We start from the raw sequence: 24,093 nt of genomic DNA, 5'->3' as shown, positions 1-24,093 counted from the left end.
TGTTGCTGGGGATGTTAGTTAGGGGTAGCCCCCCCCCCCCGGATTTTCAAAAATGGTTACGTTGTTGGTATCACGTTTGCTAAGGTAATCAACTTAATTTATTATGTATAAGTCAGCAATAGTAATAGAAAATACTTAATGTTTAAAATTGATTAAAAAAATAATCATGAGAATATATATGTCTTCCAATGTCTTCAGCTTTGACATTATTATCTCCTTTTCAGGTGTAGACGTCAAGGGCTGTATCCATTTCAGAATACTACTCCAATGGTAACTTGTGCTATAATTATGACTGAAGGAGACTCTGCTGGCCCAAGTAGAATAATTTTGGTCCATAGCTTGGGTGAAATAAAAAAAGTTTGGAAAACCTTACCTCAGCCAGTCAGGAGTTTTCCTTGGCCAGAAGCCCTGGTGAACTTCCTTGAACTCATACTTGGCCTTGTCTATGTTGTTGCCAAATACTTGTCTGTGCCGTTACTTGCACTTACCTCATTGAGTGAGTTGTCATACTGTGCACATGAAAGGAAAATGTGACTTGTACCCATTCTCCTGCTTATTGGGATCGTCGTCACTGGGATTTTCAAGGATGCAACCCTAGAACTGTATCGACAACTCAAGGTTTGTGAACATACTTTTTATGATTGGGAATATATATATATATATATATATATATATATATATATATATATATATAGTTGGTAGCTGCTAGGGCAAATCTCTTACTATTTGGCGATCGAAACTAGGATATCCAATATTAAATCATTTCAATAAATTTGAGGCATCGTTACGTGTAAATTGTTCCGGGATCATTCACCATACTAAAATGAACTGTTAAAAAAGTTGGTTTCGTTACCTTACTAGCTTACTGGTTTGGTTAGGAGGAAACTAACCTATTGTTCCACCACTACTTGTCAGTAAAAGCGTATAGCCACTTGTCCCAATTTTTAATTAAAAAAGGTGTAGATGGAATTTGTGCATTTCATTTATTTATAATATTGTGTTAAACTCACAGTTTACTTTGCATTATGTGATGATCAGGAAGGAGAGTTCCCTTGGCATCTAGTTTCTGTTGCATTTTTCCTCATATTGGTCAAACTCCCAGGTCCATATTACACGTACTGGGGGCGTATATTTATCCCACATTTTGCAAATGGTGGATTGCTGAGGGCCTAATGGTCTGCTATTATGTGGTATAAAAAGCCCCATGTCGCACCAGAAACAACCTTGCCGCAGACTTCAACACCTAATCATCAGTGTTAGTGAACACTGATAACGCTGTCTGGGAGGCTCGTGAAGGCATTGCTTTATCTCAGTGCGTGTATTCTGTTTTGCAGCAAGGTGTAAGCTTCGTCAGAGTTGTAGTTTATGGAGGTACGGTGGTATTTAATACTATAGAGTTAGGAAAAAAATTAATTTCTGTACTGATTTTTGCGAGAGTTTTTTGCTGAACATAGTTTAAGTAGGAAAAATATTAGCCCTTGTGTTGTTTCTTAATTTGGATTTTTTGTATATCAGATGTTGTTTCCTAAAGAATGGTGTTTGTTGAGCTATTTTATGGTTGTTCTGTAGAACTTGGGCTGTTTAGTAAAGGAAGAAAGTTCATCTTTGTTCTGAATTTGAGCTCTATAGGGAAGGAAAGTTCTAGTCTCTTGTTGTTGGATTGGGTATGTGAGTTTTGTGTAGAAAAAAATATGAGGGGAATTGTAGAGTGCTTGTTTAAAGTTTTGAATATGAGCTGTATGGAGAAGATTGATGATTCATTTCTATGGTTTTCCTTAAAATTGGTTTTTTATGTTTTGTATGAAAGAAGATTTAAGGAAAGAATAATGTATTTTAGGGGGGGAAAGTAAGGTCCAGAGAAGAAACAAAGCACATTTTGGTTTGAGTTTTTGTTTGCATTAGTATTTTGATTGAGAAAGCAATGAAATATATATAGCTAACCTGAAATCTTTATATGTTCTTTTTTATTGATTCTATGTTGTTTGGATTTCTCTTTGACTTTTTGTACATTTCTTGTAGTGTAAGAAATAGATGCCAGTTTTAATATATGAAAAGTTCTAATAAAAATATTGATGGAGGAAATCTATTTATATCACCTTATATTTTTTAATCTCAGATTTGGTCTTTGGTCGACAAAGATTGATACACAGATTCAGGGATAGATTTGCAAAATCTGCTTTTCTTGTTGAACTTGTTGACTGATCTGTTTTGTTGGGATTCTAGACCGTGTTGGATGAAGCAACAATTTAGACAGTGAAAGGCAGTGCACATCTCTTACTCTTTGAAGCAGGTGGAACTGTTAACTTGTTAAGCTATCAGAAAAGGATAAGTATCTGGATTTCCCTTCATAAGAGGAAGATGCAACTCGTTCGATTTTCATGCCACCAGGCTCCAGTGCAAAAGTTAGGAGATTCAAAGATGACACTATCACCTAAATTTAGAGTTGCTTCAATCCAATCATCATCCATTTTACAACTGAGTATTGAATGCCAATTAATAGCTGGAGGAGGACCCCTAATTCCAGGTCTTCCCGATGATGTTGCACTTGACTGCCTCCTTCGACTTCCAGTTGAGAGCCATCCATCCTGCCGAGTTGTGTGCAAACGCTGGCATCTGCTGCTAGGCACTAAGGAAAGGTTTTTTAGCCGAAGGAAGGAGTTAGGCTATCAAGATCCCTGGCTCTTCATCTGTACCTACCAAAAATGCACCTCAAAGATTCAGTGGCAGGTCCTTGACCTAACTAATTTGTCTTGTCACACCATTTCACTGATGCCATGCAAGGAACGGATCTGCCCCCATGGTTTTAGGTGTATTTCCACACCCCGGGAAGGAACCCTCTTTGTCTTTTGTGGCATGGTATCTAATCTGGATACTCCCCTTAATATGGTACTAAAGTATGAGATTCATAAAAACCGTTGGAGTGTGATGAATAAGATGACCACTGCAAGCTCATTCTTTGCATGTGGTATAATTGATGGGCCGGGATGGTTTATGTCGCAGGAGGTAACAGTTCAGACCTTTTTGAGCTTGAATCAGCTGATGTTTTAGACCCCATCAAAGGAAGTTGGCATCCTATTGCAAGCATGGGTGTTAATATGGCGTCCTATGATGCAGCAGTACACAATGGCAAACTTCTTGTGACTCAGGTTTATGACCCAAGATTGAACTATTGGGAGACTATGTCTGCCAACCTGAGAGAAGGATGGACAGGATTAAGTGCGGTAGTTGATGGTCACTTGTTTGTGGTCTCTGAGCATGAAAGGATGAAATTGAAAGTTTATGATGTGAAAACTGATTCCTGGGAAGTAGTTGTAGGTTCCCCTGTACCTGAGTAGATACGCAAACCATTCTCTGTGAACTCTAATGATAGCGGGATCTTTGTTGTAGGTTGCAACCTTCATGTTGCTATTGGTCACATGAGGAAGCTACATCTGAAATGTACCTCGGGAAAGGAATGGTGCTTCTTTTTTTAATTGAAAATAGTGAATGCACCAAAGACTTTATGCGGATGGTCACCTGCTAGCTCTCAGGTTCTGTTTGGCTAGTCATGTATTTTTCATTTTTATGTACTTTACTAATGGTTATGATTTGTTAGCATGTAAAACCATGGTGTTTATAAAGTCTGTGAGTGGTGATGCCACAGACTCTGATTCAGTACGTCATGAAAAGAAAAGAGGAAAGAGAAAAAGTAGCTAATTTCATTGATCATTGATCATAAGAACGGATATTGTATGCCAAATTGCTGTATATCAAATTATTTATAGTTTTACATAAAACCCTTACCCATGATATTGTGAGAATCTTTTCAGTTATCTTTACTTCTTACTGAAAGTGCCAACACTTCTCTCTCCCAGGTGGGTCGTTCTTCATTGAAATTTCCCGTACTTCACCTCTTTTTCTCTCTCTATCTCTTATTCCATTTAAAAATTTTAAGTTATAACCACTTCAGTTGGATTTTGTTTTTCAAAGATAAATCTTGATAACTTGGGGATCAGATTTTGTAAGTTGGTTGGAATATAAACTGGTATTAGAGTATCAACTAAACAGATAGATTATAAGAACATATTAGTTTTAGGTTTTGTGCTAATAGTGCCTAGTTTCAACAATTCAGAGCTTTTTTTTTGATGTGTTAGGCACACGACATCCTTGTTGATTTTCCATGCTTTTGGAACGTCATGGAAAGAAGGGCTTGTTGAAGGGAAGCTTTTAGAGGGAACTGTTGATCCCGGGAACCCAACAATTTTTGTTATCAGTGCATCTGCTATAAGATCTTTGTGCTTCTCAGGTTCCCTTGCATTCATAATGTCTAAGTTATTCTGAATTATAGATTAATAACATTCACGTTTTTTTCCCCTACAAATAGTTGAAAAGTTTCATTTATTGATCTATGCTAGGGGTTTGCGATCGTTAACAGTAGACTGTCGTGCTGCAAAGCTCTTTGCGAAACATATGAAAGTTGAGGATCAGGTAATTGTGAACAATTTTACTCATGCAGTGCATCAGAAGTTTGTTTTATCCTCTTACTATAATTGTATTTCATTTAGGTCTTTTTAGTTTATCAGAGATAATCTTTAGTCAGTACTCAAAAAGAGCATTGTCTATACCAGAGAGTAGGGCTTGAAACCTTCCTATTTCAACGAAATACAGGCTACATAAGCATATGACAGTTGGTGCTTCCTAGATACATGGGAAGTCACTCAGTTATAGAAAATATGGAAAACATGTTGATAAATGTCGGAGCTTCAGACCCTTCTGCCTAGTATAGATGATTTGTATCTGTAATTAAAACACATTCCTATGGTATTAGTGTATCACACCATTCACATAGAATCATTGAAACCCATTTCAGGGGAAGCTAAGTCAGCATTTCTTGCATTTTTTCTATTACTTATCTTCCTTTATGCTATTTGTAGTCATTTATTAGAAGACATTTCAGCCTTATCTCATCATTTACTAATACAGTGTTTATTACATCAATGTTGACTCTTTGTAATGTTTTTGTTATACGAACATGCGCCTTCACATTATCAGGAAGAAATGCATGACCAGGAGGGTAATAAGGATGTCTATTGCTAATCAACTATGCTACTTTTTATGGTTTCTGCACATAGGTCACACATCTAAATGAATATCATATTCACTTAGTGTACGTACTTGAAGCGTGTAATTGAATAGAAAACTCCTGTACTATGTTGTTATGTTTGTTAACGTCTAATTCTGCAACTTAAATACCAAATCACCTTCCTTACCCTTTCTCCTTTGGTGCAAAATGTACTTATCTTGGATCGGTAATATTTACGTAATCTTGTTCTGTTTTGGATGATGTAGGTCTCCATGCTCAAGAGCCGTGTAAATATTGCTAGTGGTACACCAAACAGGTAAGGAATGTAAACTTTTGACTATTTCTGCAAATTGTAGCACTTGGATCAAACCTTAAAAGGAATATTTCCTCTTAAGCACTAAGGTTTTAGCAAGATAGTGTTGAGAAGACAATTAATTAATAATCAACATCATTGCAACTACAATGTGGCTCTTTTATAGTACTCTTTTTTTTTTGAAGAACCAACTTACATATTGGAAATTGTAGAGTTGGATAGAAAATCAATTGCTAATATAATGGAATGTTATCTCACCTCTATAATCCCGAATAATAAGAAACAGTAGCTGCTTAGCTGAAAAGCTTGGTAGGTAGTTTTTGTTCTCATCATCCGCAGTTCTTTTCTTCCAGATGCTCTGGAAGCAATTCTGAAGGGGAAAGTCTCTATCTAGCATATGTAGCAGAAGGACTGGGGAAGTCACAAAATTGGAAGGACATATGGAAACATCAGAGGAAGAATGGGTCACTGTTTACTCACCGTCTACCACTGCAGCTGCTCTAGCTAAGCTTCGATACATTAATTGCCTCAATTACTTGAGATGACTCTTAGAAAAGAGTGGCAACGCAGGTACTATCTTTTTACACTATCTATGTCCTAAAGGTCTACTACGTTACTACATTGTCGTTTCACCTTTTTTTAATTAATTTTTTCATCCCTGCAATTGCTGTCGGTTGCTCAGTTCTGGCTGCTTATCCTCAGGATATATACCGAACTCTGTATGGTAGATAGATAGTCTTGAGAGGTTGGGAATAGATCGCCATTTTAAGAATGAAATTAGAAATGTTTTGGAAAGAACATACAGGTAATGGAGCCGAATTATTGGGTTTGTGTTCTAGTTAATTCAACACCTTAAAGAAATTTGACATTTACGAATTAACAGCTGCTGGCTAATGAAGGATGAAGAAATTTTCTATGAAATTTCCACATGCTCCATGGCATTTCGAATCTTACGTATGCATGGATATGACGTCTCTTCAGATATTAGTAAAATCTATGATCATCTGCTTTTGTCTCCAACATAAAGTTAAATTCAGTGTACACTTTTGATGTAGATGAGTTAATTCAATTCAATGAAGAAGAGGGGTTCTTGAATACTCTTGAAGGATATCAAAAGGACACAGGTGCTATTCTAGAGTTATACCAAGCTTCACACATTGCACTCCCAGATGAGCTGTTTCTGGAAAAACTAAAATCCTTGTCCCATCAATATCTGAAACAGGAATTGTCTTATGGCTCAATGCATGCTCATAGGTTGCGTGAGAGCATTAGCAAAGAGGTAACTGGTTTTAGATTACAAACATGTTGGGGATTTGATCGTTATTCACTCTTCTTTTGCAAATACTTTTTTTCATGGGCCTATTAGTGTTGACAACAAAGATTTCCTAGAATTGGCTGTGGAAAGACTTCAATCTTTGTCAATCAATACAGCGCAAAGAACTCAAACAGCTTGAAAGGTACGTAAGGTTATGGTCTCGAGAAGAAAGTCTTTTTATTGCTTGGGTAACCATGTTTAACACCTTTATTTTTGCATTTGTAAATGCCTGCTAAATCTTGGACTGGTTTGTTGTAAACTTCCAAAGTTTCTGAAGAAAACAAAAATCATTTTTAAGGCAGATGTTTTTGAGTGCCTTTGTCCAGTAGTATAGATAGTATAATCGTGTAGATAGATCTATTTTGTTTTGTTTTTTAGGATGATCACTTTCTGATATAGTTCAGTGGTGTTATCATTGAAACACCATGTTCCTGCATGATTAGCTACGCGCCACCACTCTCCATATGGCGTTCAGTTTCCATGTTATTCTCAATACTTAATTTTCATCCTTAATCTCCTGCAAACTGTATAAATAGCATATTAACAGGGCAGAAATGGCAATGGTTTGCCTCCCTCAATCTCTAAGATTTGATTCTGAACTGTTACCGTCCCTATTAGAATATGATGTCAGAAGAGCTCAATAGGTTAACTTTCCTACTAACTGAATTATTCTCAAGGCCATATTATCGTTGGTGACTTGAAGTGCAAACTTACTCCTTACAAGCTGCTAGAATTCTGAATGCCTAGCTGAGCACATTAGGAGTCTATCTAAGTTTTTTTCTGTCGTCTAATGGGGACCAATGGCATCCCTCCCAATGCGTTCAGTTATACCGTCTTGATTCAGGGGCTCTGTAAAGGCAGAAATTTGGTGGACGTTGCTAACTTTTGTGTTGAGATGTTGGAGGCTGGTCATTTCCAAGAAGCAGAGAGCACTGATTTAAGATATGATGCTTAGTTTTTCGAGAACTTGCAAAGCAAACAGCTATGTAAGATACAACATTCTGACATATACATGCAGTTAAACGGCTAAATGCATATGAGAATTCAACTAAGAAAAGATAATTTATTCATATTTAAAACAAAGTAACTAATATTCAGAATAATAAGTTTTCAATCGGATTGCAGTTCTACTCGATTGAGTCTTTTTCTAGGTGAGAGTCTGGGCAATATCATTAGCTGTTGCGATCATTGGAGTCTTTTATAATGTTGACTATTTCCGCATATTTTGTACCAGCTTTCTTCAAATCGATGTTATGTTTCTCCAAATCAATTAATTGTTGTTGAACGCCAATGTGGTGAACTTGAAGAGATTGTAGTAGTACACTTAGATAATGATTTGTCTCTTCAAGATTGTTTATCTGGATTGTTGCTTCTTCAACTTGACTACGTCTCATTAATAATTCTTTGAAATTGAAGTCTCTGATTTTGAATTCATTGATATGATACAAATAACCAAGTGCTTCTTCAGCTGCTGCATTTTCTGATTTCAACTGTGCTACTTTGGGAGTTCCTATGAAAGTTTCAGTCATTTCTTCATTTGTGCCTAAAACTTGTACTTGTATAGTCACATTTGAAGTAAATTTGTCTCCATATAAAATGGTGTTGCATATAGGTTCTTCATAAATACCGAGTGATAGTAGTACGATATTTAGTATTTGTTCTTCTTGAAGCTTGAATAACTCTGGCGTAATCCATTTCTCTGCAATAAATAATTTTATCAAGATTAGGAATACGTCTTAGTTTAGAATGTTTATAGTAGAATCAACATCAGCTAAGTGTGCAAGGAGGCACTTTTTTTAAATGATTAGGGATTTGATGTTGTTGTTTGAAAATTAGGTGGTTGAGGTGAGTGCTGAAAAGCGACAGAAGATTTTATAAATTAAATGTCCATGGAGGAGCCATTGACGCATATAATAAGCTTTTCTCATGGTTGCTAATAAAAGATATCATAATTTCCAAAATCAAGAGTCTTATAATTGGCTTTCAGTGGTACAAAGCTTTCTACAATTGTTCATATCATCCACTTGGCAAGATATGAACAATTTTCAGGCTCATTGGGGTTGTACACGTAAGCAGGGGGATTAAGAAAAAATATGAGAAAAAAAATAGTAAGTAAGAGTCCCAATTAATTATGTTTCCTTTATATACTAAATCTCTTTTCAAGAGTCCTAATTAATTATGTTTCCTGTTTCCTAATCTATACACATCCAAACAAAGAATAATAAGGATTACAGGAGAGACTCTATTATTCAAGAGTCTTAATTATTTATGTTTCCTGTTCCTAATCTATACACATCCAAACAAAGAATAATAAAGATTATAGGAGAGACTCTATTCAAATAGGGAGAAAAAAAATTGCTGATAAAAAAGCTAAAGAAACAAGCTGCGAGAAAAAAACTAAATAGGAACTAAAAGTCCCAATTTTTGAACTTCTAAGTATCCCATATTCTTGAGTTCTTCAATTTACAACTATTGTGTTAATTTCAAAAGTCTTCTTTCTACAAGTCTATTTTCTCTACCTCCCCAGTATGTGTTGATTTCAAAAGCCTTATTTCTTTTGATTTGTATTTACCATAAAGTTTGGAGTGTTAAGAGAGAAGGTAATGCAGGTCTAACATTAGTACGTTTGACTGTGACTTCCGAGATTGACAAACCATACATTTTACGTATATATACCAACCTTATCTGTTTATCAACTCAGTCTACTTCCCCATCTAAGGAGAAGGTTAATTTATTTATTTTAGTCGTCACTATCTATATACTATCCACATATTTTAGTATGTTCTATAAGAACGTTAGTAAGTGGATCTAAAGCTTTAAACCTTACATGTATAGTTTCGGAGCTTTGAACTTCTCTTTCATATGAGCAATTCTTGATCAATAAAAATTTTCAAGTAACTATTTTCACTCACTTAATCCTCATCTACTAGCTGTGTTTTATATAATGTGTTTAAGACTTATATTTTCTTTTTCTGTAGTTATCAGCATGCCCCATCCATGCTAACGGATAAATTTCTTTTGACATAATAATAAGATTTCAGTGCATCCTAAATATGTAAATGTAGTTACTTATTGATGGATCTGATAACCAAGTGTTTTTTTCCCCATATTCTATATTGTTTTTATTTGTTTCAATATGTGGTTGTTATTTTTTATTCTTCACTCTTAATTTCCTAAGAGCATTTCTATACCAATTCATGCATGGGTAGACATCAATGATTCTATCCATAATATCTTTAGAAGTTGAAGTAATCCAAACTTACTTTCATAGTTGTTATTTGGTTATATTTGTATAATCTGATAAGTTCATGATCGTTGTTTAAATTTTAAATGGGGTTCTTGGTGTTAGTAGTGTACTCAAGTGGGAATGAATTACTTTGTACATGTTTGTGCGTTAGTAGTTTGCATGCCGATGACATTTTAGAGTAGATAAATTTCTCAGGGAGTGTCAGTGGCGCTGCCAGAAATAGGAGATTCTTCAACAGAAGGTGAGTTAGTAGACTAAATGAGGTTTTCTTATTTTTTTTAGGGTATGTTTTGCTGTATATAGTCCACTATTAGCTCTCAATTCATATTGTAAGTCCACTATTATAAGTGGAGTAACTTTGGAGTCACTATAAGGTGGAGTTCATATATATATATATAGTGTTCATTTTTGTGAGCATGTTCTAAGGTTAGATTTCTTTGAATGAGATGAATTTTTGTGAGCATGTTCTCCATGGTGGGGAGATTATATCTACAAAAATTCAGCATTTAATTCAACTTTTAAATCCATGATTTTGCTTAGATTAATTTACAATGTGGCTAGAATGTGGCTACAGTGAATGTGCCTCTATCCTTCCCCTATATATATATAATATATATATATATAATAAAAAATATATTATTTATATATTTATATATTTCTTTTTTATTATTTATAGTTTTTTTATAATTTTCAAATATATATAATAAATAATATAATATATTATTTATATATTTCTTTATTTTTTATATAATTATTTTATTATTATTTTATTATTTTTTATATATTTATTAATTCAAAAAAATTATTTAATTTATTTTTAAGTCATTTAAAAAAAAAAAAACGAAAATGCTGAGTTGGCAATGCTGAGGTGGAAATGCTGAGTTGGTAGAAAATGCTGATGTGGCATGCCAAGTGGAAAGCACAAATAAAACAAAATTGAAAAAATAATGACACATCATCACTTAACTGACGGAGCTTAACAGATTGTTATTTTTATTAAATCAGGCATAGTACATTGATACGTTTGTGAAAAAAAATTATATATTGATACAAGTGTTAATAGGACCTAAGTACGTTGCATATTTCTGTATTTAAACCTTTTCTAAAATAAGGAATAACATAACCTCCATTTTGGTGGACAGAAATTCCCTCACAATATAGCTGATAACCCTTCGATGCATCTTAGCTAACAGAGTAAGTTTGTTTTGCAGCATCCCATATTTTCTTGGTCGTAGATAAGCGAAGAAAAATTGACCTGATGTCCTTGGTCATTGCATCAAGAAGCCAAGACTTGACCAGACAGTTTTCGTCCTCCCAAGCTTCATATTCCTCAAAATTTATGTTTGTTGGAGTAGCCTTAGTACCAGAGATAAAGCCCCAACGTTTTCTGCCCCTGATCTTGTTCTACGCATTCAATGACCACTCGATGTAATTAGTACCATCAAGTCATTCTGGAGTAATTAGTGAGGACATTTATTTCATATAAAGATTAGACATGACCGCGGAATCGTTATTGGAATGCACAACAACGGAATCATTATTGGTTGCTAAGTCTGTCATTATGATATAAAACACAAATAATGAACTAGATCAAAAAAGACAAGAACGATAAGTAGGAGAGGGTAATAAATAGTATGATATGACCAGAAAAAGAAACCAAACACAAAAAAAAAGGCTTTGATTCCTATAGTAATGGGGTAGTAGAAAGGAAATCGGAGTTAGCTCTTGATACCATGTCAAAGATGTTTTAATAGATATTTCTGATGATGTTTATTGATGTTTATAGTAGTATATATACATGAATACAGAGATCTCCCAGATCCACATATCTAGGAAAAGATAATACACTTACTAAGATTATAAGATACTTGCTAATACTAAACATAGTAACAAATTGTTACTCTAACAAATATGGTACGCTCTCTGTTTCTCCACCACCACAAAACTATGGTACGCTCTCTGTTTCTCTCTCTATTAATGTTTAAATCTTAAATTTAGGTTTTGGTTTTGGGTTAATCATCCACCACCACTGGCAAAGCTTCAACTTTGGGGTTTTGGGGCTTAATTAGTTTTGGGTCAATATGTGTTTTAGGTCTTGAGTTGTTGGATTTTGGCTTGACTAGTATTGGTTTGGCTTGGCATCGATGTGGTTGGTTCTTTGCATTGATTCATATTTTCACCGATTCAAGTAAGTTTGTAAATTTTATTCCATTGATTTGGAATTGAAGTCTACGGTATGATAATGTTTTCTCTAAAACATGTTTCAGGTCCTCAAATCACAATTACACAACAAGGAAATAGGTTGCAATTCATGTTTCAATATTGGTTCTTCTGAAAAATGTTACAGCGGCTTCAAGGAGTCTTGGGTGTCGGCATATGTTTGCCATGTACCAAGAGGGCAGCTATTACTAGTCTTGGACCCATTTATAAATCCTTTGGATAAATCTGTGTGGAAGAAAGGTTCTTTCTTTGTTCCTCTAGGTTTTTAAATCAATAAGTTTTGATTCCTTGCTTTTAATTTCATTGTTGACACTTACTTATACGTCTGCTGGTGACTGAAATTATATATATATGGACGGTTTCATGTATTGACGACTCCTTTTAAGGCTAAGAAGTTTTAAATATTGTATGCATGGATTCTGGATTTGATGTGCCTTGGGGATTCTGTACTTTTTTTTTAACCTTAGTGGTTTGGTGTTTCTAGATTAGAAATGGAACAACAAATCTCTCGAGTAGAACCATTATTTATCTCTGTGTGGTCAGATTGGTGACGGTTAGTTGCTGGTGCTTTAAAACATCTTGATGGAATGGCCAATAGACTATACTACCATGTTTAGCAAGGCATGTGCAGCTTTATTTATTTATTATTCTTCTCTACTTTGGAGTTTGTATAAGCCTTTCTAAGTGCTCACTTTGTTTATCAGGTCTGCCATTTGCAAGGCTTATTAGTTTTTTTGTAGCTGAATACGGGATGGTTTTAGATTAAATACTTGGTAGCGATCAAAGTCTTTATGTGGTTATTGCTTAATTTAATGATGCATTCTAGATTCTGTAGTGGATTCAGATTTTACAGTATATTATTAGAAGGTTTTCATTCATGTTTAACTTGCTTTTTTGTGAGTCTTTTTTTATGGCTTTGGTATATATAACGAAAGTAGTAAATAATAAGTCTTAGGGCTTGTCTAAGATGGAAAATAGTTAACTTGGCTTTTGTAACTGTATTATCCTTAACTCCATATAACTTCTTATTTTGTTCTACTAATGCCTTTCTCCAATAGTCCAAAGACCAAAGGTTGTTAGAAATTTGCCACTGGAGTAGAGTGTACTATATGTGGAAGAGGGAGTAGGGAAGCAAGGAAAGGTAGGGAGATGAATAGGTAAAGGTTGGGAGTGGGGAAGCAAATAGCATTAGAAATCTGAATATATAATTTTCTTCTCTATCATCAGGTCATCTAGGGGGTATCAGAATTCAAACCAACTCCTACTGAAAACCGTGAATGTTTCAAGAATTCCTACAATGTCTCTCATACATTACTGGTACTTGGAATGATTAATCGTCTCTTAGATATTTTCTGAAGTAATAAGGTATTTTGTGGTTATAATCTCCCTTTATCATGTTGCTCCCTTTTAGAAGGTTGGTATTGTTGATCTAATTAAGAGCAGGACCGATAACATGACATAGGCAATTAGTTATGGTTTGTTATATGGTTTTGCTTCATTCACTGGCAGTGAGCATTGGAATTATCAGCGTGTTGGTTATTTAGTTTTGTACAACTTCTATCATAATGTTGTGTACATTTTAGGTTTTACAACCCTAACTAGTGGTAACTAGTGCCTTATCTGGTTTTATTTTTACTGACTCTTTGCTATTTTATTGGATGTTCAGAAGAGGTGGTCAAAAGTTTTCAAGGGTTGATTCAAATTGGTACACAGTTTTCATATTCCTGGTCTCGAGCTAAGTTGCTTTGTATGTTGCCTCCATTGACCATTCCATTCTAGTGCAGTCATTTTTTGTTCTAAGACTTATTGTAGTCTCTATGCCTGACTTGTTGCAGCATAGTGAACAAGTAGTAGTCCTGAACAAGCAACATGAGATTAAGATCGACTTGTCTCTAACGCCATGGGGGTATGACTTTTGTCTATTTTTGGAAGGAAAATGGGTTGTGAATTTTGATTGTCCCCCTTCAAGTAGAAAATATTGCTTTCAGTAGTTACCCTGTTAGACATTCTATGGACGATATCATGTTTAGAAACACAATTAAAAATTTGTTTCTCATTAGAACATGAAAAATACTGCAGATTATTGTTTCTCATTACAACTATTTAAATGTTTTTTTTAGGCAGATACAAGTTTTAGATTACTCCGCTAGTGATGCAGGAAAAAGGACAACATCATTTTTGTTTTAACTCAACCTCCAACCAGCTTTTGGCACAAGGTTGGACATGATCTTGAACACAAGTAACTTTCTTTTGTAGAACTTTTTTTGTCATTCAGGTACTATATTATGCGGATGTTCCGTCTATTTATTTTCCTTTTATAAAATTTACATTTATTTTCTAGTACAATGTTTCATACTGCAGGAAAAAAAATAGAGTGATTTGTTAGGCTGTGATAGGCTATTGGATTAAATTGATTGCATCAAGCTAGGCTGTGATAGGTTTTTGGTTGGGTGATTGTGGTTTTCTTTGGCTCATTTCGGTACTACAGATTAGATTTTGTTGGTATATGTTGGCTCGTTACAATTTTTTGTATATAGTGTAATATTTGTAATTGAAGATGATATTTGTGTGATGAATGTGATTTTAAGATACATTTCATCTTTATTTGATGATAAATAATGATAAGGAAAATGGTATTATATTGGGATGATATTGGCAATTTTGTTTTTTATTATTATATTTATTATTATTTTGATAAATGGGACATCACTTTTAAAGTGATTTATAGAATTATTTCACATCACTTTACAAGTAATTTGGAATCTGAATGAAACGTCACTTCCTAAGTGATGTTAATCGGCCTTATTGATTTCACTTAAAAGTGATGTTAAAAGTTATAACATCACTTGTGGACATCGATTAAAAAGTGATGCAAAGTTATAACATCACTTGTGGACATCAATTAAAAAGTGATGTGAAGTAACATCACTTGTGCACATCGTTTAAAAAGTGATGTGGAAAACCCTGACTTTTCACGTCGCCACCATTCACATCACTCTCAAAAGTGATGTCTTATACTTTTGACATCACTTTATAAGTGATGGGAAATGCCATTTATGTTGTAGTGTGGAAAGAATGTCAATCATATATGAAGTGTCAGGTTCTTCGTTTTAGCATCCTCTCACCTATTATAGATTTTGTATCATACTATAGTGATAAGTCATGGGTTGTAACTTAGCTTGGGATTGGTTTATGAAAGAAAGATAAAAAGGATTCAAAGGGTTTATGAATAACACTAAGGGTTCAACATTTTTCTTGGAAGATGTCTTCGATTTATGTACTGCAGATAAAATTCTTCCTTTGTATTGGCTAGCTTCTCCATCAATTCTGCTCAACTTCTTCTTTTTCTTTTTCTTTTTTCTATTTTTTTTTCTCTTGCTCAGTGGTATATCCTTGATTAGTACTGGATATATTTGTTTTCCACTCACTTCTTTCTTTTAGAACAGAATGATGGTCTTCATTGTATCTTTATGATATTTCCTTGTAATCTTCCTTTTGGGCCATTTCTTCCTCCTTATGCCCTTCGCATTCTCAAAAACATATAGGTATGGCTGATAAAGGTTTTTCGGTTATACTCATTGTTTAATTTGGAGTTGGGTTTTATGAAGGAAAATGTTCGATGTATGGCTCAAAAGGGTTTAACATGATGGTCATATTAGGTGAGGCTGAATGGGTTCACTACTTTGACTTATCAGTATAATACTCTGTTTTGAATAGACTACAAGACCTAATTACTATCTCCCCAATTGATGTCACTTCGTGACTAACCAAATCAATGAATAATGAGACTATATTACAACAAAATAAATAACTGAAAGAAGTTGAGTCACGAATACTCGGATTTTTCGTAAAAACTTTCCAAAGAATGGGTATAAAGCTAAGTCTCACGGGTCAAGTCTAAAAAATTTACTTCCAGTTTACTAGGGTTTTAAATCTCTCTTCTAGCAAAAGTACACAAAATTGACCAAGTACTATGGTAGTGCCTTGATAAAGAATTCTATCAGCAAGAACTATGTCTGAGCATAATAAATAGTCTAACCGATAATGAAATCAACAATACTAACTATTCATTAAACTCAACACTAAGTGATATATAATATGTTTCCCAGACTCATCATTAAAATTCATCTTTCTCATGCTAATGATATAAAAGAAAACAAAAAGATTTTTGTTTTGAAAACCAATTTTCAAAATTCATTTCTCAAGTACAAACCCCACACACACACACACACACACACACACACTTAACACATGTGTTATCCTCAATGTATAGAAATTAAGTACATAAAAGGAATGAGAAAAAAGGAAGATGTTACCATTGATGTCGAATATCAATGCATAAATCTTTCTCTGTCAAATTATGGTTAGGGGTCGTTTCTTTTTCTGAGCCTCTGAATGCTGAATGCTGGATGCTAAATGGCCCATCCTCTAAATGCTGAATGTTGATGGCTGAACTCTGAAAAACATGTTTTAACTTGGCTCTGAATGCATAATATAAATCATTCAGACAATTTTACCCATGCTATACATTTTAAACACTAACTTGATTTCTTGTAAAACATAATATATATTAGATTTGAGGAGGGGAGATGGATTATCGAAGAAAGAAAATGATAAATAAACTTATTTTAAAATATGTTTTCACAAATATATTTTAACGGTTTATTTTCATATTTTGTTTACTTTCAATATATATATATATATATAACAAAGTGGATATCATTCACCCTAAAAACATGAAAAACCTATGACGCCAGCATCAAATTTTGAAGAACCCATTTTGAAGCCATAAAGTCAAGGTAAGAAAGTAGATGGGTTCTTGAGATTGGGTTCTTAAGAAAAGGCAAAAAGGGACTTCCTTGTTTCAAGTATTAGAATTCAGCAATAAGGAAGAACTTTGGTGCGGAATGCTAAATGCTGAAACTATCACTGAATGCTTAAAATACTTTTAAAAAAAAACAAACAAGTTTTTGAGCCTCTGAATGATTAAAACTTAAGTTTAAGAGGTTCTGAATGCTGAATCCAAAAAAAAAAAAAAAAAAAAAAAAACAACCCCTTAAGCTCATAAATATAGAGAAAATCATGTATAATTAGTCCAAATCAAAATTAATCCTCATAATCAACATTTTTTTTATGTCTTTTTAAGTCAGATCCCTAAGACTATATCATACCATGCATTATCAATTTGGAGTGAGGAGATCAGATTTTCTTACCCAAATCTGACGAATGTTTGGCGGACGGGGAGGTCTTACCTTGTGGGTCGTCAAAAATACTTCTGGATATGCTGGAAAGATTCTTGATGAAGTTGTTTCTCTGCCTTGAACTGTGTCAATTCTAAAGAGTGTGTGGTGGACCCTGTGGTTGTTGAATGTAGAAGATGGATGAAAATCCTTCCTTCTAACATGACAATAGTATTTGATGTGCCCTTTAACACCATAATAATAACAATGGATGTCCGGCTGACTGCGTTCAAGTTGGGCGGCAGACTGGTTCACACACGGCTCTCGTTCAGGCAATGATGGTGTAGGAGAAGTTTCAACAGAGCAATGCATATTTTCAACTTGAACCACTTTCTACTTTATGAGACACATTTCAGTTTCTAGAATATGTTGTTTTTTCTAAAACTTCTTTAAGTTGATTCTCTAGCAATTGGTTTTTCTGGGAATTAGACTGTTGTTCATCCTAAAGTGTAGAGTTCATATTCTCAAGATATGACACTATCTCTGTTAATTTTCCATTCTGCTCACTTAAATTCTGAATTTTCTTCAAAGATTCCGTTAATTTTTACTATCTCCCAGCATAATCAATGAGTATTTGGAGCAATGAAATTAGCAATGGAGAGCCGTCTAGCAAAGAATTTTCTTCATAGATTCCAGGAAATTGATGCCTATGCCTAGTAATTTATGTGAGCACACTAGCATTTGCAATTGGTCTTTACACTTAGGGGGTACTCGTGTTGGTAATAAGAAGTTTGCCACTTATTTTAACTTGTAACAAGTGGACTATATATTTTCCTTTTGGGAAAGTAGGCGTTGTTGATGCATAACAGTATAGCACATAAAGATGGGTGGCAAGTGGTATTACAGAATACAGATACATGGGTTCTCTCACTGTTCCCCCTTGAACTGAAGGTGTTATTTGGACCATGTATAGAAGGGTATGCCCTGTCCCTTAAATCTTAATTACATTTACACTACAATTATTTCGATAATTTCTTTAACGTTACAGACGCAATATCTGCATTGATAAACACTTTCAAAATTTCCAGGCTAGGAGCATTTCAAATGAATAAGTCCAGTTATTACAAAAAACCGTTCATGATGTATGTATCTAACGTTGTGGTGGAACTAGTTTTCTTTTCTTTTTGATGACAATAGTTACATTTTTTGCAGCATGCAGAGGCAAATTCAAGACCACTGCAACCGGAGAACGAACGTGAGATCCACCTAATCGGCCCCACCACTTCGCTAGCCTGATCTAGAATCAAGATAACATAGCAGACTTTTTGAGAATTATCACAAAATGGACTAGTGTTGGAGCTCCTGCACGTAGATAGAAGGAAATAGGCCCAAGATAGGAACCGATCTTAATTATTAGTGGGCTTTAGAAATTGGATTTCGGTTAAAAAGTTATGTTCCGTCAAATAGGCCTGAATGCCCAAAGCCCCCAATAGCCCAGTGAAAACTGAAGCATATATCGACATTCTACACTATATGAACCCCCTCTCCACTATAGGAGTATCAGGTAGGCAATTTGTAATCTCCCGATTTGTTCAATTTAGAAACACCTCCATCACAAAAATTAAAACAAATTCCTTCTTCCCTTTATTAATAATTTAGAAAAATCTCTCTAATGTCACTTAAATTATATAATTATCCTTCATTTCCCTTACTGAAATTAAAACAATCCCTCTTTTACTGATAATTTAGAAAAACCTCCTTAATGTCACTTAAATAACATAATTATATTATCCCCTATTAAAAAAAAAAAGAAAAATAGATGAGCCTCTGCATTCCCTATATAATTACAATTACCAATTACAATTAGAATCCGAAGAAACCATGTATAACTATTGATCTCGAATGACGGGTTTTAAGACTTTAGAAGAAAAAGAAAACAAACAAACAAACAAACAAACAAACCAAACCAAACCAAACTGATGTGTAGCAGGGTTTGCATACTTGTATATCTATTCAACTTTACAACTCTCGTTAAGAACACAAGGTTATCTCGTGGAATGGGGATAATAATTAGTTAAAGCTAACCTCATGTAGTCCTGTTGGCCTTCTTTCCATCAAATGTCATACGTCGAATCAACTATGTAACATGGCGTTCAAAGGATATAATAATTTGACTTATAGTATACTAGATTTAACTACTCATATTATTAGTGCACTTACATTAAAAATCTTATCCTAGCTAGTGTAAGTAGGAATACTTGGTTTAGGATTTACAAAGTTCAGAGCTAACAATGCTCTTGAAGCAGAATATCTTGGTGCAGAATTATCATGCAAGCTAGTGATGAAGTTAAGCTTATCCCCAGAAGGGATTGTTGTCAATGGTGATAACAATCAACAAAGTTGTCACAGGAAGTTTAGAAAAGGAGCTGGAACCTACTGATTGGAGCTGCTTTCCCATTCTGCATAACATCAGTGCTTTAAAATCTTCTTTTGATTTCCTTGTAATTTTTAACTGGAGTTGTCGAACCTTAAATGGGGAGGCCCACTCATTAGCCTAATGGGCTATGAGGTTTTCTGGGGCCTCCACCAATCTATCTGTTACATGATATATATATATATTGGGTCGGGCCGGCTACGTGACATACTATTCTAACATACTATCTTGACATACCCAGCCGACCTTCAGATCAAACAAAATCTAATGGCCAGATCTATTTTTAGAAAACCAAACAAATAAAAGAAAATGGGCCACAAATAACGGGGGCGAAAATGTCATTTTCTTTTAGAAAAAAATAAAAACCCTTTCTTCTTCTTCATTCAACAACAAATAAATATCAAGTTCCAGTCGTTTCTTTCTCTGCTACCAGCCCTTCTGTCTCAAGTAGTCAAATTCCATATTTCGTGCGTATGACCCAAATCGACACTTCCCAGTTAAAAGCTATTGCTTCCATCATTTCATCCTTTGGATGGAAGGAGGTTATTTTCATTTATGAAGAATCAGATTATGGAAATGTAATTTGTGCCTTATTTGATTGATGTCCTCCAAGCTAGTAACATTAGTGTTCCTTACAAGAGTGTTGTTCCTCTTTTAGCTATGGAAGATCAAATTCTTGAAAAGCTCCGCAACTTGTTGACAATGCAAACAAGGGTATTCCTAGTGCACATGTCATTTGCCCTTGGTGCGAAATTTTTTCTCAAGGTAAATGAGGTTGGACTGATGAGTGAAGGTAATGTGTGGATTGTCACAGATGGACTCACAGATCTGTTGGGTTCCATGGATTTTTCTATGATTGAATCGATGCAAAGCCTCTTGGGTTTAAAGCCATATATTCTAAGGTCAAGAAATCTTAATAAACTCAGGGTTAAAATGATTAGGAAAATTGCCCATGAGAGTTCAACTTTGGATGATGTGAACATATTCTGTTTGCGTGCCTATGATACCATATGGGCGCTTGCAAATGCTGCTGAAAGAGTAGGTACAAATCACATCTTTCGGGAACCAATAAAGTTAGAAAATTCTAGCCACTTACCAGAGCTTAGGAAATCTGAAATAGGTCCTGAACTTTTGAAGGAAATTGTAAGATCCAAATTTATGGTGTGCTTGTTAAATTTTAACTCATGGAAAGGAAAGGAAATAAAATGGGTGGTCCACTATGGAATGGAATGGAATGGAAAGGAAATAATTTTAAATGGTATGTGTTTGGTAAACTAGGAAAAGGAAAGTAAAAATTGTGGAAAGGAATAATCATGTTTGTTTGCAAAAGCTATGGAAAGGAATAATTGTATTGTTGGGTGTGCTAATAGTAAGTCCCTAGCTATCTATTTCCTTTCCTTTTCACAAAATTTTTAGGGGTTAGCTAAGGACACAAAACCTTTTCCATTTCCATAATTTTGTTTCCATATGGAAAAGCCTATTTCCTTTCCATGGGCAGTGGCGGAGCCACGTTGTAGTGACATGGGGCACGTGCCCCAGGTGAAATTGTCCAAAAAAAAATATATATTATGCATCGCAAAAACAAAACACCCAAGGCCCAATCCCAACCGATTGAACAAAACATACCACTTTCTCACCTCCTCGTACTCGTACAGATAAAAAAAATGGGGAATTCACTTTTCAATATTTTGATTCAAACCAGGTGCTGCTAGCCTGTTACTGCCTACTGCTACACTTATTCAAAGCTTATTCTCTTCAACTTTCATTCTTCATTATTGATTTTCTACGGTGGTATATATATATATATATATATATATATGTCAGTAGACATTTGTTTCTTTTTTTTATTTCAATAATGAAAAATCAGAGAATCAATAGTTTGTTTCAAAAAAGAAATCGTGAAGATGTGTCTAATCCGGTGGCTCCTATTCAGAATATTCATAACAATGAGGAAGTGGAGATGGAGCCTAGATTGAAAAAGATAAGTCTAGCTAACTTGTATTGAGGTTGATGTGTCGAATCTTGAATCCGATCCTGGTTTACGACCTAAACTTTCTGATTATCATCCAAAGGATCAAGAAGCTGTTAGAAGGGCATATTTGCTAAGAGGGCCTCGTCAACCATTTCTAGCTCACTATCCACCAACACAAGATGGAAATAAGGTTCGGCGTTTCAAGAAAGACTTTTTCACTATGTATGGAAATTGGTTGGAGTATAGCATTCACATGGATGCTGTTTTTTGCTTACATTGTTACTTGTCGAGGAGAGAGTCTGGAGATAATAGGGATGCTTTCATCAATGGTGGGTTTAGGAGTTGGAAAAATTGCAGAAGGATTGAAGATTATGTTGGGAACCATAATAGTGCTCATAACGAAGCGTGTATGAAGAGTGAGAATCTAATGAAGCAAGACCAACACATCAAGAACTTAATTGTCAAGCATTCGGACCAAGAACGGATTAACTATCGACTTTGTTTAACTGCTTCTCTTGATGTTATCCGATTTCTTTTGCGCCAAGGATTAGCTTTTCGTGGTCACGATGAATCTAAAATCTCTAAAAACAAGGGAAACTTCCTTGATCTTTTAATATTCTTAGCTCTTCACAATAAAGTTGTTGACAGTGTCGCTCTTAACAATGCTCTGAAAAATCTCAAATTGACATCACCTGATATTCATAAGGCCGGCTTTAGTAAATGCAGCTGCTGTTGAAATTGTTAATGCTATTATGAAAGACCTTGGAGAAGAATTATTTGTCGTTTTGATTGACGAAGCTCGTGATACTTCGATTAAAGAGCAAATGGCTATTTGTTTGCGATATGTTGACAACAAAGGTTGTGTGATAGAGCGGTTTGTAGGCATGATGCATGTCCCTGATACTACATTAGCTTCACTCAAGACATCACTTGAAAAATTCTTCGGCATACATGGATTGAGTTTCTTGAGACTGCGTGGTCAAGGGTATGATGGGGCTAGTAATATGCAAGGGCAGTTCAATGGGCTAAAAGCGCTCATTTTGAATGAGAACAAGTCTGCAATCTATGTACATTGTTTTGCACATCAACTTCAGTTGGCGCTTGTCCATGTCACAAAAGATATCAAAGAGACTGCTTCATTTTTCACCTCTATTAGCAATGTGGTGAATGTTGTTGGGGTCTCTTGCAAGCGTAGGGACAACCTTCGAAAGAAAGAAGCTGCTAGAGTGTTTGAGCAACTTAGAAATGGTGAACTATCAAGCGGTAAAGGACTAAATCAAGAGCTTGGTGTTAAAAGACCTAGCAACACACGTTGGGGCTCACATTATGGTACGTTAGTTAATTTCATTGTTATATTTCCCTCCGTGGTTGAAGTTCTTGATGAGGTGATGGAAAAGAGCTCAAGTTCAGATAAAAAAGGAGAAGCACACGATTTATTAGATTTGATGCACTCGTTTGAGTTCATTTTCATCTTGTATTTGATGAATAATCTATTGGGAATCACTAATGATCTTTCAAAAGCATTGCAACGAAAAGATCAAGATATAGTGAATGCTTTAGCTTTAGTAAAAGTATGCAAGGAACGTTTGCAGAAAATGAGGGAATGCGGTTGGGATTTGCTACTAGACGAGGTTTCTGCATTTTGTACAAAACATAGTATAAACATGCTTCAAATGGATGCTAAGTTTGTTCATCGAGGAAGATCCCGAAGAAAAGCAGAAGAGGCAACTAATTTACATTATTATCAGGTTGGATTCTTTTATGGCTGTATCGATAAGCAACGTGTTGAGCTTGATAACCGTTTTGATAAGGTGAATACGGAGTTGCTTCTTTGTATGGCTTGCTTAAACCCCAATGATTTGTTTGATGCGTTTGATACAAACAAGTTGATTCGTCTTGCTGAATTTTATCCTGATGATTTCTCCGAGCAAGAGCATATAGTCCTTCAAAATCAACTAGAGATTTATGAGATTGATATGAAATCCAATGATGCCTTTAGAACACTTAAAGGAATTAGTAGTTTGGCTAGAAAAATGGTTGAGTTGGGAAAAAATATTATTTATAACTTGGTTTATAGGCTTATAAAGTTCTCACTGATACTACCGGTTTCTACTGCTACAGTTGAGAGATCATTTTCAGTTATGGGCATAGTGAAGAATTGTCTAAGGAATCGAATGGCAGACGAGTGGTTGAATGATTGTCTGGTGACATACATAGAAAAAGATATTTTTGATAACATCAGCAATGAGACAATCTTGCAGCGTTTCCAGGATGTGGATCTTAAAGGGAATTTATAACTTTCATTTTTAGAATTGTTAGAGTTCAAAAGAGCAAAGTGTATTTTGACAAC

At 34.8% G+C, this 24,093-nt stretch overlaps 1 protein-coding gene, 1 long non-coding RNA gene and 1 pseudogene across 3 annotated transcripts; all 3 read left to right on the top strand.

Moving 5' to 3' along the window:
• The first annotated feature begins 61 nt into the window (after positions 1–61).
• On the top strand, positions 62–3,894 carry LOC147483702 (F-box/kelch-repeat protein At1g30090 pseudogene; annotated as a pseudogene). Its single transcript, XR_015205091.1, has 4 exons — positions 62–84; positions 225–618; positions 1,039–1,371; positions 2,117–3,894. The product of XR_015205091.1 is annotated as an F-box/kelch-repeat protein At1g30090 pseudogene (transcript).
• Positions 3,895–12,230: 8,336 nt separating this feature from the next.
• Positions 12,231–14,374, top strand: LOC147483701 (uncharacterized). The gene is made up of 4 exons (XR_015204237.1): positions 12,231–12,397; positions 13,824–13,904; positions 13,993–14,063; positions 14,278–14,374. It is a non-coding gene; the product is annotated as an uncharacterized LOC147483701 (long non-coding RNA).
• An 8,121-nt stretch (positions 14,375–22,495) lies between these two features.
• LOC147483700 (uncharacterized) lies at positions 22,496–24,040 on the top strand. Its single transcript, XM_086579626.1, has one exon. The coding sequence runs from the start codon at positions 22,496–22,498 to the stop codon at positions 24,038–24,040; it is 1,545 nt and encodes a 514-aa protein (XP_086435752.1).
• The last annotated feature ends 53 nt before the right edge of the window (positions 24,041–24,093 follow it).

Source organism: Coptis chinensis, chromosome 8, assembly GCF_015680905.1.
Source record: "Coptis chinensis isolate HL-2020 chromosome 8, ASM1568090v1, whole genome shotgun sequence".
NCBI classification, from domain to species: Eukaryota; Viridiplantae; Streptophyta; class Magnoliopsida; order Ranunculales; family Ranunculaceae; genus Coptis; species Coptis chinensis.
This window is presented reverse-complemented; position numbering and strand designations above follow the sequence as displayed.

Bases quoted from the DNA above. Each gene is read 5' to 3' on its own strand.
- LOC147483700 (XM_086579626.1), top strand. From the start codon at position 22,496: ATGAAAGACCTTGGAGAAGAATTATTTGTCGTTTTGATTGACGAAGCT.